Source organism: Sminthopsis crassicaudata, chromosome 2 (genome assembly GCF_048593235.1).
Source record: "Sminthopsis crassicaudata isolate SCR6 chromosome 2, ASM4859323v1, whole genome shotgun sequence".
In the NCBI taxonomy this organism is placed as follows: domain Eukaryota; kingdom Metazoa; phylum Chordata; class Mammalia; order Dasyuromorphia; family Dasyuridae; genus Sminthopsis; species Sminthopsis crassicaudata.
Genome location: NC_133618.1, coordinates 497243985 through 497264058, shown reverse-complemented (window position 1 = coordinate 497264058; position 20074 = coordinate 497243985). Strand labels below are relative to the sequence as shown.

The 20074-nt window shown below is 37.6% G+C and overlaps 1 protein-coding gene across 7 annotated transcripts in view; it reads left to right on the top strand.

The window, feature by feature from the left end:
* RGS3 (regulator of G protein signaling 3) overlaps positions 1-20074 on the top strand; it is a 172270-nt gene that overhangs the window by 110400 nt on the left and 41796 nt on the right. Inside the window, exon 1 of one of the 7 annotated variants that reach the window (XM_074293645.1) lies at positions 18142-18398. The exons of 5 other annotated variants lie outside the window; for them this stretch is intronic. In XM_074293645.1, coding sequence (XP_074149746.1) covers positions 18243-18398 — 156 coding nt within the window. In that variant the 5' untranslated portion in view covers positions 18142-18242. Of the gene's footprint in view, positions 1-18141; positions 18399-18858; positions 19097-20074 lie in introns of those variants that run through there. One more of the 7 variants, XM_074293648.1, reaches the window with a different exon arrangement.

Genomic DNA, 20074 nt, shown 5'->3' with positions numbered 1-20074 from the left:
GGATCCCAAAATATGAAATCTCAGGTTTGGGCTACCCTAAGAATGTTAATTTTTAAGGTTCATAGAGCCCTCTGGCATCTAATAATTTCCCTCTTCTACCTCTCCTTCCTTCTGTAGTCAGATCCATATTGTCATTTTTCCACTTTCCTCACCTTGCTGTTGATCTTATCAATTACTTACTGAAAGATGAGAATTCTAATGTAGTATCAGGCATTTGTAAGCTGTAAAATCCTAAATGAGCCAATGAACAAAACTGAACTGTTTTGATAATGTAACAGTGAACTATGAGAACCTAAGAATTTTTCAGGTTTTTAGTGCTAGAGTTAGTGAGTTCCTAAAGACTTTGATGGAAATCAGTGCTCTGAGAACTGGAGTCAACTTGGGATCCATCCATTCATATGAAAATAACATGATAAGTTAATGATGTACAGCTTAGGTTTTCTCACCACAAATAGAATGTAAGTTCCTTCAGGACAATAATGGTATGGTACTTCTTTGAATGTCTTATTACCTAGGATAGTGTTTCACTGAGAATCAATTATAGACTATTAGAGCTGGAAGGACCTTTGCTGATCTAGTCAAATGCTTTTATTTTTAGGAAATTAGAGGGGAGACTATGATTTACCTGAATGTAACATTGTATTAGGATTTCCATGAATATTTGATTGATTGAAAGGTATATAGTAAAACAAGACAAATGTGAATAGTATGATCAAACTTTTGGTAGCAGCTTGGAGGCACATTCACCATTAATTTAGTAGGGTACAAGTTGGGACAGCTAGGAGCTCTGGGACAGAATTAAAGGAAAGCTCAAGCTGATTATCTGGCACATTTTCCTAGTGGTGATGAAGACAATTGGATTATGAAATGAACTCTCCAAGGACCAGGGTGGAAATCTCATTAATTAGGAATTGAGCACTAGCCCAGACTCTGCTACAGAAGGTATTCTGGTGAAGCTATGGAATTCTCTTTCCTGGAGCTACATCAGGATTAGCCTTCCTAAGGACCTGCCATTATGGGTTTGAAGTAGACTATTTGATTTCATAGCCATGAAGAGCTTTTACCTCTTCATGCTTATCTCCAAACATCTAGATATATGGGTTCAGTTTTTACTCTGTGATAAGTTCACATTCTTTTTTTTTTTTTTTTTAACATTTTGCCCCAGTGAAGTATGGTCCATTTATTTATTAAGATGAAGTTAAATTGAAGGAAACTTTTTTGATGGCAGTTTGCAGGAAAATCATAGTATCATGGTGTAGAGGCTAAATGGTAGACTAGCAATAAGGACAGCTGAGCGCTGTCTCTCTCTTTCTTTTTCCTGAGGCAATTGGAGTTAAGTGACTTGCCCAGGGTCACACAGCTAGGAAGTGTTAAGTGTCTGAGACCAGATTTGAACTCAGATTGTCCTGACTTCAAGATTGGCGCTCTATCCATTGCACGCCTAGCTGCCTGCCGAGCTCTTTCTCATAGTACAACTATCTTCATAAAGATCTAGAAAATAAATCAGATCAAGTTCTGATACAGAAATTAATACAGACAAAAAAGGTCAGAATAAGGAGACCGAATACTGTGAACACTGAGGAGAGGATATGTTCAGAAGTATCCTGCACTGAACCTTCTAGCCCATAGGAACTCAAAGGAGGACCAAGGCTGTGGACCAGGCCCAAAAGTGTAGCGTGCTGTTGTCTCCAGACGCTGTTGATCGCTCTCTGGGAAAAGATCTGCTGTGTCAACTCAAATCTCTTGGACAGATTCTTCTTCCTGTAGTGAACTGTTGTCTCCAGGCAGTTGCTGTTAACTCTTGTCCAGAGAAGTGACTTCCCTTCCTGCAGAGAGCCCCGTCAAGCCTGATGTAGTGCAGAGTCTTCTCCTATCTCTGGAGTGGTGTCCTCTTTTATCCTCTCAGAGAATGGGCGTGGGATAATGCAAGGGCTTCTGGGAAGAAGTACTTCAACCAATGAGTTTGCTCCTCTTATCAAGTCAACCTGAGTTCTCACCTTGTAATTGTCCAGACAACCTGAATTCTCACTTTCTCATTGTCCAGACAACCTGAGTTCTCACCTAGTAATCCTAACATCTCCCCCTTTCTTTTGATTTAGAACATAGGATAGTCATGACCTTGAAACATAAATCCATCAATATGGGAGGTATTACACATAATTACATAAATTACATAAACACATAGTAACATAATACATGCTAGAAGTATATAACAAATAACATGATCAAATAATCATAAATTGAGAATTTATAAATGTCCATAAGTCCATTGTCCATTAGTCTCATCTTGTGTTAGGAAATCCAATGATTCCTGCTGGTTTTTAAAGTTCTTTAACAGTCTTCTTATTAGCCATGCTCTTTCAGTGCCAGATGTTTCTTAGATTTTCTCTTTTATTTTTGAGGTCTTTCTCTTTTTCTGTCTCTTTCTGATGGACAAGGCGAATACGACTCGTTGGCACCCATCTGATTCCTTCTCCTGCTGAAGAAATACAAGCAAACCCTCTCCCCCAGGCAGTTAACCTATCTGGTTCCTTCCATCCACCACTTTCTGGATCTCTCCACATCACCTGGCAATTATCTAAGGACAGTGGAGCTGCTCGCACTGGACACTGCTCTTCTGTTGGGTTATAAAACCTGTCTGCTGGAGCCAGTGCATCTTTGTCAAAAATTAGAAAATTAATGGTATAGAGAACTAAATTTAGAAGTTCTCTAGGGTTACCTGTGGCTCCCCCTTTCTTTTGTTTTTGGAGGAGTATCTTAATATCTCTGTGTCTTCTCTCTACTATTGCCTGCCCTTGAGGATTAAAGGGTATGCCCGTGGTATGTAAAATCTTATACTGTGCACAAAAGTGTGTAAAATGTTTGGACGTATATGCAGGTCCATTGTCTGTTTTTATTGCTTGTGGCATACCCATAATTGCAAATGCTTGTATAAGGAATTCAGTGACCACTCGGGCTGTCTCTTTTGCTACTGGCACTGCAAATGTGAATCCTGAAAAGGTGTCTACCATGACATGAATAAAAGATAGACGACCAAAAGATTTATAATGGGTCACATCCATTTGCCAGATTTCATTGGGTCTCAAACCACGAGAATTCTTCCCTGGAGGGAGTATAGGAGCATGGAAAGGAAGGCAAGCTGTACAGCTTTTTACTATGCTCCTAGCTTCCTCTCTTGTGATTCCAAATTGTAAATGTAAAGCTCAAGCAGCCTGATGATATTTAGGATGAGATTCTTGTGCTTCCTGAAATAAAGGACTACTGGCGAACATGGTTAAAAGGCTATCTGCCTTTGAATTTCCATCAAAAATAGGACCTGGGGGTCCACTATGTGAGTAGACATGCAAGATATAAATCTTGCCTGGATGTTTTCTCACTTGCTCTTGAAGTTCCTTAAAGAGCTGATAAATATTAGAGGCTGCAAATTTTATTTGGGCTGTGGCAATTCTTTTTACTACACTTACTGAATAGGCTGAATCAGTAATTATATTTATGTCTCCTGGGTAATAAGTAAGAGCTAGCATGATAGCAAATAATTCATTCTGTTGAGTGGACTGAAAAGGAGTCCTGACTACTCTCTTTATGGTTAAATCATGAGAGTATACAGCACAAATATTTTCTTTGGAGGCGTCTGTAAAGATTGTTGGTCCTTTAAGAGGAACCTTAGAAATCTTTTCTTCAAAGATCCATCGCCAATTATGTAGTAGCCAGGTTATCTTTAATGGAGATCCATGTGCAAAATTTGGAGCGGTGGCCAATAAAATTTGCCATTCTGGGATGGTCTCACAGCATACATTAATTTGTGCGTTGGTATAGAATGTGTATATTTTTTCAGGACTTATTCCAGATAATTGTGTTACTCTCTTAATAGCCTTTAATAAAATCCTAGCCACAAGCACTGGGTAAGGAGTAAGGCTTTGTTCTAGTTGTGCTGGGAGGTTCACCCACTCAATCACACTGTCTCCTTGATGAAGGACTGCTGTGGGTGCCTCTTTTGTAGCAAAAACTGATATTTCCAAGGATTTTTGAGTGACTCTTTCAACCACATTGGATAAAGCCAGTTCAACTTCTCTCAAAGCCTCTTGTGCTTCTTTTGTAAGCTGGCATGGTGAATTTAAAGCACTGTCTCCCCTTAAAATGTCTTATAGAGGTTGTCGTTGATTGGTAGTTAAACCTAACACTGGACGCATCCATTGGATATCTCCTATTAATTTTTGAAAGTCATTTAAGGTGTTCAACTTCTCTGTTCTTAAAGAAAGCTTTTGTACTGTGAGTGTCTTAGGATATACTTCATATCTAAATATTGAAAAGGAGCATGTCTTTGAACTTTTTCTGTAGCTATATGCAGTTTGTAGTACTTTAGTGTTTCCATGGTCTTTTGTAGACATGCTTCTAACATTTGTTCCTCAGGTGCACATCCCAAAATATCATCCATATAATGTAACAATATTACTTTTGGAAAGGCTTTTCTTACTGGAGCAAGAGCAGCAGCAACATACATTTGGCACATAGTAGGGCTGTTTTTCATTCCCTGTGGCAAAACCGTCCATTCATATCTTTTATAAGGCTCAGCCAAATTAACACTAGGCACTGAAAAAGCAAATCTTTTCATATCCTCTTTATCTAGAGGGATAGAATAGAAACAATCCTTAATGTCTATAACCCATAGAGGCCATTCTCTTGGCAACTGAGTAGGAGATGGAAGTCCAGGCTGAAGAGTTCCCATAGTTTCCATCTGTTCATTTACTCTTCTTAGATCAGTTAACATCCTCCATTTTCCAGATTTCTTTTTCACCACAAATACTGGGGAATTCCAAGGACTTAGAGAAGGCCGCAAGTGTCCTTGGTCAAGTTGTTCTTACACTATGTCTAATAAGGCCTGAATTTTATCACTTATTAAGGGCCACTGTTCTACCCACACTGGTGAATCAGTCTTCCACTGAATAGGTACCGGTGAAAGTGCAGGTAGGCCTTCAACAGCAGCCCTGCCTAAAATGCTGAAGTCCTTATTTGTAATCCTATCTGCTGTAAAATGTCTCTTCCTCACAGATTGATGGAGATTTTTTCAACCACAAAAGGAGTAAAAACTCCTGTTTCTCCTTCAAATATCCATCTCAAAGGCCTAGCACTAACTTCTGCTGCTATTGATCCTCCTACCCCAGACATGTAGGTGTCTGCTTTAATCTTTGGCCAGTGACTGGGCCAATTGGCACCTCTAATAACTGTACGATCTGCACCCGCGTCTACCAATCCTTCAAATGGTATTCCTTTTATATAAATAGTAAGCATAGGTCGGTCAGCTGTCACAGCTGCTGTCCAATATATTCCTGGATTTTGTTCATTGGAGTCAGAATCTAGGCGACTATCACCAAGTTGATTATTAGGAGTACGTAACAATAAGCCTGATGCTACTACTTCTCCTGGTTGATAAATTACACGTTTTCTGCCTGTGTTAGTGACTGGGATATTAGATACACGTTCTCCAGTTTCCCACATCAGTGTATGGATGGACACTGTTTTGTAGGCACTCTCAGAAGGTGAAATGGTCAAGCCTACTGTGCCTGGAGGCAAAGGATCCATAGGCTCAACAGGAACAGATTTCACTTCTCCAGGGAGTATCTCGGTAGTCTCTACTGCACACAACTCTATTTTTCCTAATTTCAGTCCCTTTCTTCCATCTGATTGCCTTTTGGCTGATTGATCATGTCTTAAAATTCTCTGGATGTAACCTCGGCTGCCATCATGCCCCACTTGGGGGGCTGAAGCTGGGCCCCACCTGTCATTTCCCTGGGTCAATCTACATTCAGAGGCCCAGTGGAGCCCTTGTGACATTTTGGACATGGAGTTTTAGGTCTTCTCTCACCCTGTCTTCTCACTGTATCTCCATATCTACACTGAGCTCTTAGATGCCCAATTTTTCCACATTGAAAACATCGCCAAGTTTCTCTAGAAGGCCCTTGCCAGGAGGGACCCTGTCTTTCCACATTCATCATTGTCCGGGTGTAAAAAGCATTTGTTCCCACTGTAGCACAGCGTCTTATGATCTCCTCTAAAGGAGCATCTTTGTCTAATCCCCATATAATTCTTCTGCAAATCTCATTGGCATTTTCCTTAGCCAGATGTCTGGTCATTATTTCTGTAGCTGCATTTTCTCCAATAGTTCTTTTGACAGCAGTTTGCAAACGTCCCACAAAATCTGCAAAAGGTTCACTGGGACCTTGCTGTATTTTAGTGAAAGCCTCTCCGCGATCTTTCTGTCCAGGGAGGACACCCCAAGCTTTTATTGCAGCCTTAGCAATTTGTTCATATATTGTCATGGTATAATTAATCTGTTCTGAATTCTCTCCATACCAACCTTCACCAGCTAAGTGCTCAAAAGTGAATTGTGTGTTAACTCCTATTTCCAAATTGCATCTGACTTGAATTTTACATAATTCATGAAATTCCGCAAGCCATAATAAATTTTCTCCAGGTTCCAGGCATGTCCTTGCTATGGATTTCCAATCATTTGGGGTTAGGACTTCATAAGACAAACCATCTAGTAACATTTTAACATAAGCTGATGTAGCCCCATAAAGAGTACAACCTTTTTTCAAATCTTTAATTTTATTCAAATCTAAAGATGCATATCTTCTCCTTTTTTGACCTACAGAGTCAATATCTTCAATCACAGGATATGCATGTATAAAATCACTTATATCCTGTCCTTCTCTCTTAGCTTTAACCAATGCTTTTTCTAATCTTGTCATAGGCTTAGGCTGCTTCACAGGCAATTCTGTTTGTGTTTCTGCCTCTTCCCCTCCTCCTCCTTCCTCCACCTCTGAAGGTGGAGTTGATGTGTGTCTGTCAATAATCTGCTCTCTAGGCAGGGTTGAAGCTTCTTCAAGAGAATCATACCCTAATTCCTCATTTAAATCCTCTTGCTCTAGGGCAAAATCTTGATCTCTCCTTTTTTTCTTCACACTTACTCCTCTGTTCATTTTTAAAACTTTTCCTTCTCCTACAACTTGCTTGATAGTTTAAGGCTAATTGAACTATGTTGTAGATATAAAATACTTCTGCAGAAATTGAACGAGGCCCATTTTTTGCATGAAATTCTTTCATTTCAAATCCTACTAGCTTCCATTTATCTACATCTATCTTTTCTTCCTCTAAGAACCAAGGGGATGTGCGTCTTAATGCAGCCAAGAGTTTAGCAATCTGTACCCAGGTTACAAGTAAACTCTGCTCCTCAATTATCTTGATTATACTCTTTATAGTACCACTCCTGAATGGGGGTGGAGCTGAGGTTGCTTCTGGGGCTGGGGTTGAGTCGGCTGAGGTCAAGGGATTGTATTTAGCTAACATCTGCCCCATTTCAGCTATAAGAGATTGCTGGTTTAGCCCTTAACAAGTTAAGTTCCTTATTTATCTATTAGCACACTCACTTAATCTTTAACAAAGTTTCCTTGTTACTCACGGTTCTGGGTCAGAGAGACTGAGATCTGGATCGGAGGCTTTTCCACTGGAATCAGGATTGTGTCCGTCCCTGTTCGGGCGCCAAATTGCTATGGTCCAATCTAGCTCCTCTGAAGGGCTCAGAATAAGTCCTTGTCAGAATAAGGAAAAGTCCTGGCCCCACGTGTGGACGCCAAATGTAGCGTGCTGTTGTCTCCAGATGCTGCTGATCGCTCTCTGGGAAGAGATCTGCTGTGTCTACTCAAATCTCTTGGACAGATTCTTCTTCCTGTAGTGAACTGTTGTCTCCAGGCAGTTGCTGTTAACTCTTGTCCAGAGAAGTGACTTCCCTTCCTGCAGAGAGCCCCGTCAAGCCTGATGTAGTGCAGAGTCTTCTCCTATCTCTAGAGTGGTGTCCTCTTTTATCCTCTCAGAGAATGGGCGTGGGATAATGCAAGGGCTTCTGGGAAGAAGTACTTCAACCAATGAGTTTGCTCCTCTTATCAAGTCAACCTGAGTTCTCACCTTGTAATTGTCCAGACAACCTGAATTCTCACTTTCTCATTGTCCAGACAACCTGAGTTCTCACCTAGTAATCCTAAAACAAAAGAGGTTATAGACCCTGGGAGGGACCCTGACCTTCAGGTCCTGGGGCTAATTTTGATACTTGCTACCCCAGTCTGGCTTGCAGATAGTGTGCCAGGGGGAGACAGCTGGGCTGTTGGTTATGTACTAAGCAAGCAGCAAATTCAGAAACAGAAGTGATGTGGCTATGGCTCCAGGACTTCCAAGGTGACAAAAGCTCACCTCAGACATTCTTCTTGGAAAGTGACTTGAGCCTGGACCTAACAAAAAGTCTGAAGCCAAGAAGTAGTCTGGAAGAATGAATAAACAAAAATAAAATTCTACCATTAATAGCTATTATAGTGAAGAAAACTTAAGACATAATTTTAAAAATTAACTGAAGGTATAAAAGGAAAAAGTGAGAAAAGAAATGAGAGCTATGAAAGAATAATTTGGAAAAGGAATTAACAGCCTGGAATAAGAGATATAAAACCTTACCTAATGAGAGAAAACTCCCAGAAAATTGGATTTGACCAAACACAAGCTAATGACTCCTTGAAACAAAAAATAAAACTGCTCATATTTTTAAAAATATGCCCTTACAAAAGGAAAAAGCTGAAATACAAAGAATCTTAATTGTTACTGCCTGAAAGTCCAAAATGGAAACTCCCAGGAATTTACATAGATTTGTATATAGAAATGCATTTCAACAGAGAAACAAGAAAGAAAAGGAAATAGGGAGAGGTAGGAATAATGAATAGGATAGAGTAAAGAAAGGATTTATTTAAGCAAGAAAAAAAAAAGAGGGATTTAAAAGAAAATAATGGAAGGATAAGCACTCTTGGGTAAGTACTAGTTATTGGATGAAAGAAAGAAGAGGACCAGGGTCACAGAAGCAGATTACATTAAGTCCAGAGCACTGGTGCTGAACTTATCTCTTTTTTTTACCTCCCTCTTATTCTTTATAAAGAGGGGAGTGGGAAATAAAGAGAAGATAAAATAATATAATATAAATAATAGTAATAAATAAAAGTTTGATAAAAAGTAATAATAGTTAATAGTCATAACCATGGATGTGAATGGTAATACTCACAAAATGGAAGAGGATAGCAGAATTGGTTAGAAAGGCTGATCCAATAAAACATTGTTTATAAAAAACATAATTTGAAATAGCAGGATGTCCACATGGTTAAAATGGAGAGGGAGCAAAATTTATTATGCTTTAGCTGAAGAAAAAAAAAGGTAGGGGAAGTAATCATGATCTCAGACAAAACAATAGAAAATAGGCTTAATTAAAAGGCATACAGGAAGATTACATTTTGCTGAAAGATACCATATGGGCCAAGTAGCATTGTATTTAAATACATAATGCCAATGTTAATTGAATTACAAGGGAAATAGTAATACTTACATAGTGGGGGATTCACTTCTTTCAGGTTCAAATTCAGACCAAACAAACAAATTGGGAGTGAAGGACCTGAACTAAATTTTAGAAAAATCAGACATGATAGAATTCTGGAGATAACCAAATGGAATCAACCATTATTTATTTAAGGCATTAAATCCATAAACATAAGCCAAAATATTAAACATATATTTTATGCACAATAATACAATAAAAATTATGCTCAATTAAGAGCCATTTAAAAACAATTAAAATTAATTGGAGATCAAACAATTTAATACTAAAGAATAAGAGGATCAAATAATCATAAAAACAATTAATTTTGTTAAAGATAATGAAAACAAATAACATTGGGATGCAAACAAAGCAATCCTTGGAGAAAAAATTTATATATTTAAACAAGAAAAGAGAGGATAGGAAGATTTAAAATTGAACATGCAACTAAAATAAGAACAACTAGAAACTAATTCAAAAAGCTCATTTAAACACCAAAATAGAAATCTTGAAAATTAAAGAATAAATGAACAAATTGAAACTTAAAAATTGAATTAGTAAAAAATAAAAAAGACAAATTATTTAATTTTATTTAATTTTTTTAAAGAAAGGATAAAACCTAATTACCAATATTAAAAATTAGGTGAATTTACAACCAATAAGAAAGAAATATTATTAGGAGCTATTTTCCCTAATTATATGCCACTCTAAATGAAATATTTATAAAAATGTAAAATGCCCAGATTAATGGAATATGACATAGAACAAGGCTTCTTAAACTTTTTCTATTTACCATCTTTTTTTTGCCTCAGAAATTTTTATGCGATCCTGGCTATATAGGCATATGAAATAGATATACAAATCATAATTTCATGCTCCATATATTCCATATAGAGTTGTGAACCACAATTTAAGAAATTGGACATGTAGGATTTAACCCAATCTCAGAAAAAGAAATTGAATAATCCATAAAAGGAAAAAAAAATCTAGAATCAAATGAACTTAAAAGTGAAGTCTATCAAACATTTAAAGAATAGTTCTGATAATACACAAACTGAAAAAATTAGAAAACAATATATCCTAAGGAATTTCTTTTATGATATAGTCTTGATTCTGAAAGTCAAAACTGCAAAAGAAATTAGAGGCCAACATCCCTATTGAATATTGATAACAAAAATTTTGATAAAAGGATTAGTAGAGACTTCAGTAATATATACACAGAATGAATTTATACTAGGATACAGGACTGGTCCAATATTAGAAAAACAGTAAGCATAATTGTCCATGTTAATGGTAAGAACAACAAAAATTGTTTGACTATATCAGTTGATTTAGAAAAGGTTTTTGCTAATACAAAACACCCATTCCTGTTGAAAACAGTATAAAGCATAGGAATAAACAAATTTTTCCTAAATACAATGAATAGTATCTTTCTAGAACCAAGAACCAACTTGGGAATAAACTGGAATCCTTTCTAAAAAGATTCGAGATACAGCAGGGATGCCATTATCAAATATGGTATGAGTAATAATTACCTAATATAACTAATATTAGCTATAGCAAAAAACCAATGAGTATAGAAAAGAGGAAATACTGACATTTTTGCAGCTAATAAGATAGAAGATCAACTAAAAAATAATTAAAACAATATCTTTAGCAAAAGTAGCAGAATATAAAATAAGTTTACACAGATCTTCAGCATTTCTGTATATGATCAAAAAGGAAAAACATTATCAGGGATAGAGAATTCCCATTTTTAACAATTTAGAAAATATAAAATAGTTGGGAGTCTACCTGCCATGTCATACATATAGGAACTACAGGAAACAATTACAAAATATTCTTTGAACAAATAAAATTTTTGTCATGGGAGGAATATCTGTTCATAGGTAGGCTTAGCCATTAATAAAAATGACAATACTACCTAAATTAATCTACTTATTCAAAACCATACCAGTTAAACTACCAAAAAATGTATGGAGCTAAAAAAATAACAAAATTCATCTGGAGGAATGAAAGGTCAAGAATCTCATGGGAATTAATGAAAAAAGTAGAAAGCAGAAAAGGATTAGCAATGCCAAATCTCAAATAATACTAAAAAATTAGTAATCAGACACACACACATAAACACACATATGCAATATATACTAGTTTTAAAATACAGATATTAATCAGTGGAACACAATATATAAATGGGCATAGTAACTTACTGTCTGATAAACTCACAGTTGCTATCTATTAAGGTAAGAATTCGTTATTCAACAAAACCTGTCAAGAAAACTTGAAAGCAGTCAGAAGAAACTAGGTGAAGTGAGCCAATGTCTCAAACTTTATGTTAAGATAAACTTCAGATGCGTACATGACTGAGAAAGGGTGACATCATAAATCAGAGAAGGAAGAAATTGTGTCAGATTAATGGATAGGAAAAGAGTTTCCTGACAAAACATAAGATTGGGAAGGTCACAGAACACAAAATGAACAATTTTGATGATATAAAATTTAAACATTTTTGTATAAGCAAAACTAATGCAGCCAAAATAAGAAAAGTAGGTACGTGGGAAAAGATCTTTACTGATTTTTCAAAATCAGCTTTTCTGATTAAGGTCTCATTTCAAAGATAAATAGGGAATGGGTTCAAGTTTCTAGAAATAAGAATCATTCCCTAACAGCCAGAGGATCTGAATAGGTAGTTTCCATAGGAAAAATGTAAGCTATCAAAAAGCATATAAAATGCTTTAAATCACAAATAATTATACAAACATAAAATAAATAAAATTCTACTCACCAGATTGGCAGAGTTGATTTAAAAAAATGAAAATGACAGATACTGCAGGGATTGTCGGAAAACAGATACAATCGTTGCATGTTTGTGGATCTGTTGACTGGTCTAGCCATTTTGGAGGGCAATTTGGAGCTATGCCCCAAAACTATTAGGCCATGTATGCCCTTTGACTGGTAGTGCCAGTATATGTCAGTACATATACCTTGAAGGAAATCAAAGAAGAAAAGGCAGGGAATTGGAAATCAAGTGGATGCCCATCAAATGGGAAATGGTTGAATATGTTATGGTATAAAGATGTAATGGAATATTATTGTTCTATAAGAAATGATCAGCAGGATTATTTTAGAAAAGCCTGGAGAGACATGACCTGATACTAAGTAAAGTCAGCAGGATAACATTGTACATAGCACATAGCAACAACATTATGTGGTCAACTGTGATGGAAAACTTGGCTCTTCTTAGCAATGCTGTGATCACCAATTCCAAAAGACTTGGGATGGAAAATGCTATCCACACCTGGAGAGAATTATGGAGACTGAATGTGGATCAAAGTATAGCATTTTCACCTTTTGTTTGCTTGCTTTTTCTTATGTTTTTTTTTCCCCTTCTGGTATGATTTTTCTTGCATAGCATGACAAATATGGCAATATGTTTAAAAGAATTGAACCTATGTAAGATTGTTTGCTGTCTTGGAGAGGTAATGGAAAGAGGAAGAAAAATTTGGAATACAGAAATCTTACAAAAATGAATGTTGAAAACTATCTTTATGTGTATTTGGAAGAATAAAAAGCTATTAAGGACAAAAAGAGGAAAAGGACCCATTGTACAAAAGTATAACAACTCTCTGGTAGCAAAGAATTGGAAACTTAAGTATCAATCAATTGGCTGAACAGGTTATAGTGTAGGAATGTGATGGAATGTTGTGCTATCAGAATTGATGAAGGTGGGGGAATCAGTTTCAGAGAAATTTGGGAAGACTTGTATGAATTGATGCATAGTGAGAATAATTTATACAGTCACAACAATATTGTAAAGACAATCAGCTTTGAAAGTCTTGGCAGCTCTGAGCAATTCAATGACCAGAGAATTCATGATATAACGGGATACCAATCTGCTGATAGATGATGAACTCAGTTCATATTGAAAGATAGTTTTTGGGGGCAGCTAGGGGGCGCAGTGGATAGAGCACCAGCCTTTAATTCGGGAGGATCTGAGTTCAAATTTGGTCTCAGACACTTAACACTTCCTAGCTGTGTGACCCTGGGCAAGTCACTTAACCCCAGTCTCAAAAAAAAAAAAAATAGTTTTTGGAAGTGGCCAATACAGGAATGTTTTTTATTTGATGATACTATGTTTATAACAGTGTAACTTTGTTTTTCTTGCTTCCTTAATGGGGTGTGGGAAAGGCAGATATTTGTTTAGGGAAAATATAAAATTTAATTAAAAAATTGTAATAGCAGTCTACTAAGGAACACACTTTGTTTCTAAAGAGTTTGAATAAGCACATACTGGCTGGCAGGCATTAGACATTGCTGCAATCCTATTTGAAAATCCTTTGCAGAGACCTAGGGAAAAATCTGGCTAAGAGTTATACATTTTCTAAGCATTTGCAGTCTGGCAGAATTATGGTCAGCATGGTCACCCCTATGCTGAAGCTGTGTAATAAGTCCTTGGTCTTTCTGCTATTCACATCCTGGGTTTGTTCCCAGGAGTTTTTTTTTTTTTGCTCCTAAGCCAGAAATGGGAAGAACATATCCCTCCCCTATCCCTGATACCTTAGTTTTTTTCTTTAGTGGAGATCAATCACTTAATGCCTTATGTCATCCCTGACTCATTCTTTAACAACAGTACTAGCTTTGGTATAAACAAATGGACTGATCCTTTGGTGAATGTGATGGGGAGAGGGTGAATGTAGGGTGAATGTGATGGGGAGAGATTGAAGTAAGTAGATGTGATTTTTGCCCTTTCCAAACTTGCAATAAATGGACTGTGCAAATGAACCCTATAATAGCTCCATTTGGAGTTGGCTTTTTAACTCTTGGACAAAAAACTGATCATCCTATCAAGGCGTTTTATCCTATTAGGTGATATTATGAAGAACGATTAGATCTTTGTCTATGGAAATGGTCCCATTTACAATCATTTGAAGTTGTTTTTCTAGTAATGTGGATGGAGTTTATACCAATCATTCAGTATTTATTTAATTTCTATGATGGTAATTGGTACTGGATCATATGCATTGGAATCTATCCCAAGTCTTTATTATCTTTATGTGACTATTAGCATATCTGTACAAGACAGCTACTAGGAGTTAGATATGCAATCTGGGACTGTGAAAGAGTCATCTTCTATTTAGGAAATTGAAACTACAATTGTCTGGTGTGAGCTAAGTAAACCACTATAGGCTAGGCAAGTAACTATGGTATAGTTCTTGGATCTAAATGGGAAAGTATTAATTATGCAGTGGCCAAAACTTTGGCTCCAGTTTCTAAGGGGCCTACACTTTGAGCTTTTGAATTGAGATTTGTCATGGGCTTTTTACCAGTAATCTGCGTTGTCAGAATTATTATAGTCATTTAGAATCATGATAATATTCCCTTTTTTTCCAATGATCCTTATTAAATCTCTTTGTAAATGCTTTCCAGGCTGATCTGAGGCCCAGAAAAACAAGAAGATTGTAACTTCTGCCCATTTTACATTACCTTCTTATATTCCAGTTTGAAATGACATTGAACAAATGTTCTGAGGTAATGGGAACATATATGATAGACATTCATAGAATCTCAGTTTGGTTCTGACTAATAGCATATATGCCACATGGTCATCAACCCTTTACTTGAAGACTTTCAGTGAAAAGGATCCCTTAATTTCTCAGTAGCCTACTTGGTGGAATTGTTGAGAAGTTTTTCTTACCAAATATCCCTCCCTCTTCCCATCTCTCCCCTTCCTTTTCTTCTCTCTCCTATCTCTCCTTTCCTTTCTTTCTATTACTTTTCTTAGTTCCTTTCTCCTCTCTCCCTCTCTTTTTCTCCTTTCGTTTTCCTTTCCACTTCCTTCCTTGAACCTTGCCTCAAATCCAATGTTTCTAATTGTATCTCCCCAATAAAGTGGCATAAAATAGCTATTTTGGCTATACCTAAAAATCATCAAGCTAGTTCTAGTTCATCTTTATATATATTTTTTTTATATTTAGGCCTAGTGATACTAAAAGGGTAAGTTCAGTTTGGTAACTTTCTGGGCATAGTTCCAAAATGCTTTTCAGAATGTTGGGACCAGTAATTGATTCATAGTTTCACCCACAGTGTACTTACTAGTTTTCCTATTTTCTTGCAGCATCTCCCACATTTGTCATTTTTTTCATCTTTGTCCATCTGATAGGTATGAAATAGTCTCACAACTGCTTTAATTTGCATTTCTCTAATAGTGAATAAGAACAATTTTACATGATTGTTGATGGTTTAGATTCCTTCCTTTGAAAACTTATATTCATATCTTTTGACCACGTAACTATTTATTGGTTAAGGAAGAAGCCTTTTGGCTTATAAATTTGAATTAGTTCCTTATGTTTCTTGGAAATGAACCTTTATCAGAGAAGCTTGTTGCACAGATTTCCTTCCAGTTACCTGTTTTCCATCTGGTTTTTACTAAATTAGATTTGTTTGTGTGAAATCTTTACAACTTTACATAATCAAAAATGTTGATTTTATTTTGTATGTCCTCTCTCCATATAAATCTGAATGGTAAATTTTTTCTTATTCTTCAAATTTATTTATTTATTTTTGCAAGGAAGCAATTGAGGTTAAGAGATATAATTAGGGTCACACAGCTAGTAAGTATCTGAGAGATTTCAACTCAGGTCCTCTTGACTCCAGGCTGAGCTTCTAATTTTTTCTTTTTTTTTAATGATGTGACCTTTTATATTTAGATTATGAATACATTTGGAGCTTTTCTTAGTTTATGGTTTTGAGTAGATTTAATTTCTATTAGATTACTAAAATAAGATTTTGGCTTTCATATCAACAATTTCTGACATTCAACAATCTTGTATTTTTTCCTCAATTGTCCCCTCTCTATATTTCCTGTATATTTTATGGAGTTAAGTACTTAGCTGTAGAAGCTTCACAAGTCAATCAACCACTCTACAATTATTAATTACTTATTTTATGCCAGATACTGTGCTAAATTCTAGGGATACAAAAAGAGGCAAAAGACAATTTTTGCCCTTAAAGAATTTATGAGAGACAGCATGTGGACAAATATATATTCTATAAGCTATGTGCAGTATAAATAAGAAGTGTGAACAGAGGGAAGGCTTTCTTATACTAGTTTGGATTTTTGTTAGGACTTAAAGAAAGCTAGGGAAGTCAATAGATCAGAAGAGGGAATGCATTCCAGACATGGGAAACAGTCAGAGACAATTCCCAGAGCCAAGGTAATATGTTGTTTGTGGAACAATCAGGAGACTAGTATGTGTTGGTTAATAAGGTGCAAAAAGACCAGAAAGGTAGGAGGGGACTAATTTATGAAGGGTTTTGAATAGCAGAGTATTTTTATATTTACTTGTGGAGGCAATAGAAAGCTATTGCAATTTATTAATTGTGTGTGTGTGAATGTGTGTGAAAGACAGCGAGAGAGAGAGAGATAGAGAGACAGTGACAGACTCAGAGAGAGAGGGAGACAGAGACAAGAGAGAGAGGGAGACAGAGACAGAGAGAGACAGAGACACAGAAAACATTGCCTGCTCATTTGTTGGTTGATTGTCATCTGGAGCCAAGAGGATCATTGGAGTTGGCTGGTTTCTGGCACAGACTTAACTCACTTAATTCACTATTATTGAATAAAGACAATAGAATATTGCTTTAGTGCAGGCACTGGGCTCAAGGAACAGCCTTTTCTACAGTGAGTGGTCCAGCAGGAGCCCACAGATATACTGCTTCTCTTCATCCATCACCATCAGCTAGGTCCCTTCAGAGGACCTTTCCTCAAGAAAGAAGAGATTCTCTTCAGCCTTGTGAGCAATTTTAATTTGTTGTGGTGTGGTGGAAAGAGCTCTGGTTCTGCACTCAGAGAACCCGAATTCAAATCCTACTTCTGACCTTTACTACATGTGTAATATTAGGCAAGTAATTTTATTTCCCTTGGCTTCCGTTTCCTTGTTTATAAAATGCAGCTATTGGATCAAATGATCTTTGAAATCTCTTACAAGTTCTGGAATTATGATCCTAATGACCTTGGGTCATATAGTTTTATCAGAGATGCTGTTGAGTTAATATCAGAAACTCTCATTATATCCTATAATTGCATCAATACATGAGCTGGAGGTTTGTGAACAAGTAATGTGTTTGAGGAAGCCTCTTGGATAATCCTGGCAATTGTCACTGTTTAGTTAAGTCTTTTTCCTGTATGAAGCTAACATTTAATTTAACACCAGCCTCATTTCTCCTATGTAGCCCTTAAGTGAATAAATGACTGTAGATCCCAAGGTAAATACTTCTATTTACTTTTGTTGCAGCCAACCCTCAGCCAGACTTTGTATGCCCAGAGGTGCTTACTAGGTGTTTGCTAAATGGAATCGGGTCTACCACATAGTGGAGGAAGTTCGACATGGTATAGTCATTGGAACCAATGCAGGATTTTAGAAAGATACCTCTTTTGAGTTATTGTATCTGCCATTCTCTTCCTTCCTCATCTCATAGATTCCATTTACATGTTTTCTTTTAGTACAGGAGTCCTAAACTGTTCAACTGTGTTGCTTTGAGGATGTTGAAAGGCCTCTTCTGTCACACCCTAGAGATGGCTGCATTCTTAGTCTGGAATGAGTTCAGCATGTTCTGCCAATAAGATTACTGAGGGGTAGGATGGTGGGGTGGGGGAGGGGAGTAGTTGATAAAGATGCAAAGTTGATTGGGTCTTCCTCTGGGAAGGGGACTTTATTCTAGATTTCCTTGTTCACCTTGTCTCAGACCAGCTGAGCCCTTCTAGGATGTACTGAAATTTTGGAGCCTAATTAATTCTGGTTGGGAATAGTTAATCATGTTCCAGGTCACAGTTGAGTGAAAAATGGATGGATATCTTTTTCTATGGAGTAGTGTCCTGAGCTGCCTGCCAGTTGGGTCAAGAGGAACTCCTAAGCCAGCCTTAGAGAGGAATTGGCTGCTGGGCTCTGTCATGGGGTCTGAATTTGGAGAAACAGAAGCTGAAGCTGAACCTGTGTTTGTAAGTTTGGAAATTTAAGGAGCTTAGTCTCTTCCATTATGGGAAGGGAAAATGGAATTCCCCAGCTGTCCTCTGTGACTCTTGGAGTCCCAACATTAGGTAGAAGTAATGCACAGCCCTGGTGAGCTGGGAGGTACAATAATTGCAAAGGTCAGAGAAGCCTTGGATTTGAGGTCTTACTTCCAAGAGACAGGCAACAGTGGTTTGGCAATTAGCAGAGTTTTCTATTTGTGGGAGCAACTAAGCCCTTCTTACCTCTCACCTTCTGTTGCCAAAGACAGGATGGGGTACATGTTTGGAGAGAAAAAGAGAAGGGGAGGAGAAAAGCTGATTCAAGGATTCAGCGACATGGATGAGTGTAGCAGAAAGCCGGTCTTTTGGCTTTCCTTCTATCGGCAGGTAATGGTCCCCCCGGGGAAGTTGGGCAGTGCCATAAATAGCCCGGCTGACACAAAGGCACTCTGTCTGGGGAGAGCCTTTCACATGTCTCAGGCAGCCACTTGACTCGGACCACTAATAAGTGCTGCAGCCTGCCTGGGAGCTGCTTGCCTGCTGGAGGATCCTGGTTCAAGCTTGATCTGGGTGCCCATGCCGTTAGTTCCTGGGGACTCTGTCGTTGGAGGATTGTTGCAGCTGGAGCTGGGCTGATTGATCTCATTGTGCTTGAAACTCAGCTCATTCCTGTCAGAGAGTGCTGGGTAGGTGCTTTGGGGAGAGCTACTCTCCGTTCTATTCCAAGTGCTTTTTCTTTTTAAAAATCTCCTCTAAGGCAGCCATTGATGCAGATGTTGCAACCTGAGAGAATGGTGTATATTGCTGTGAGATGGCTGGGTGTGGTATTGGTAGGTGAAGTGGAGAAAAAGAAAAAGACTGGGTGTGAGGAAGGGAAAGGAGGAAGGAAAGAGAGAGAGAGAGAGAGAGAGAGAGAGAGAGAGAGAGGAGAGAGAGAGAGAGAGAGAGAGGAGAGAGGAGATGAGGAGAGAGAGAGAGAGAGAGACACAGAAGAGAGAAAGAGACAGAGATTGAGAGACAGAGAGAGAGAGAGAGAGAGAGAAAGAGAGAGAGAAAGAAAGAGAGAGAAAGAGGAGAGAGAGAGAGAGAGAGAGAGAGAGAGAGAGAGAGAGAGAGAGAGAGAGAGAGAGAGAGAGAGAGAAAGAGAGAGAGAGAGAGATATTGAGTTAATTCTGGAGAAGAGGAAGAAGGAGAAAAGCTCTTGAGAATCTAGGATTCTATTTCAGTCTCTGCTGCTTTCCAGCCTCTGTTTCTGACTTATTGCTAGGCATGTCATTTTTTAGGGGTGGGGAGGGGAGGAAAGGAGTTGGAATGTGTAGAAAATTTGTCCTGTGACCTGAGACTTGGTGACTGTAGGAATCAAACAGGCTTATTTGGTTAAAAGCATCAGCTTTCAATGGAAAGTTGGGATCCAGCTGGCAGTAAATAAGAGGATTTGTGGTTTCATCAGTGATGCCGATGAGTGCCGGTTTCAAACTGTTACAACTCTTTGTTTTGAGGGCAGAAAAGACTTCTGAGATTGGCAATTTTAAGTATGTGAAAGTGAATATATGTGATGACCAAACTATGGGCTTTAAACAGGAGACTGCTTCTGTTGAAATGTATAATGAGCTACTTGTAAAGTATTAAGGTTGAGGTCAGCTTGTTCTGCACTCTGTACTTAG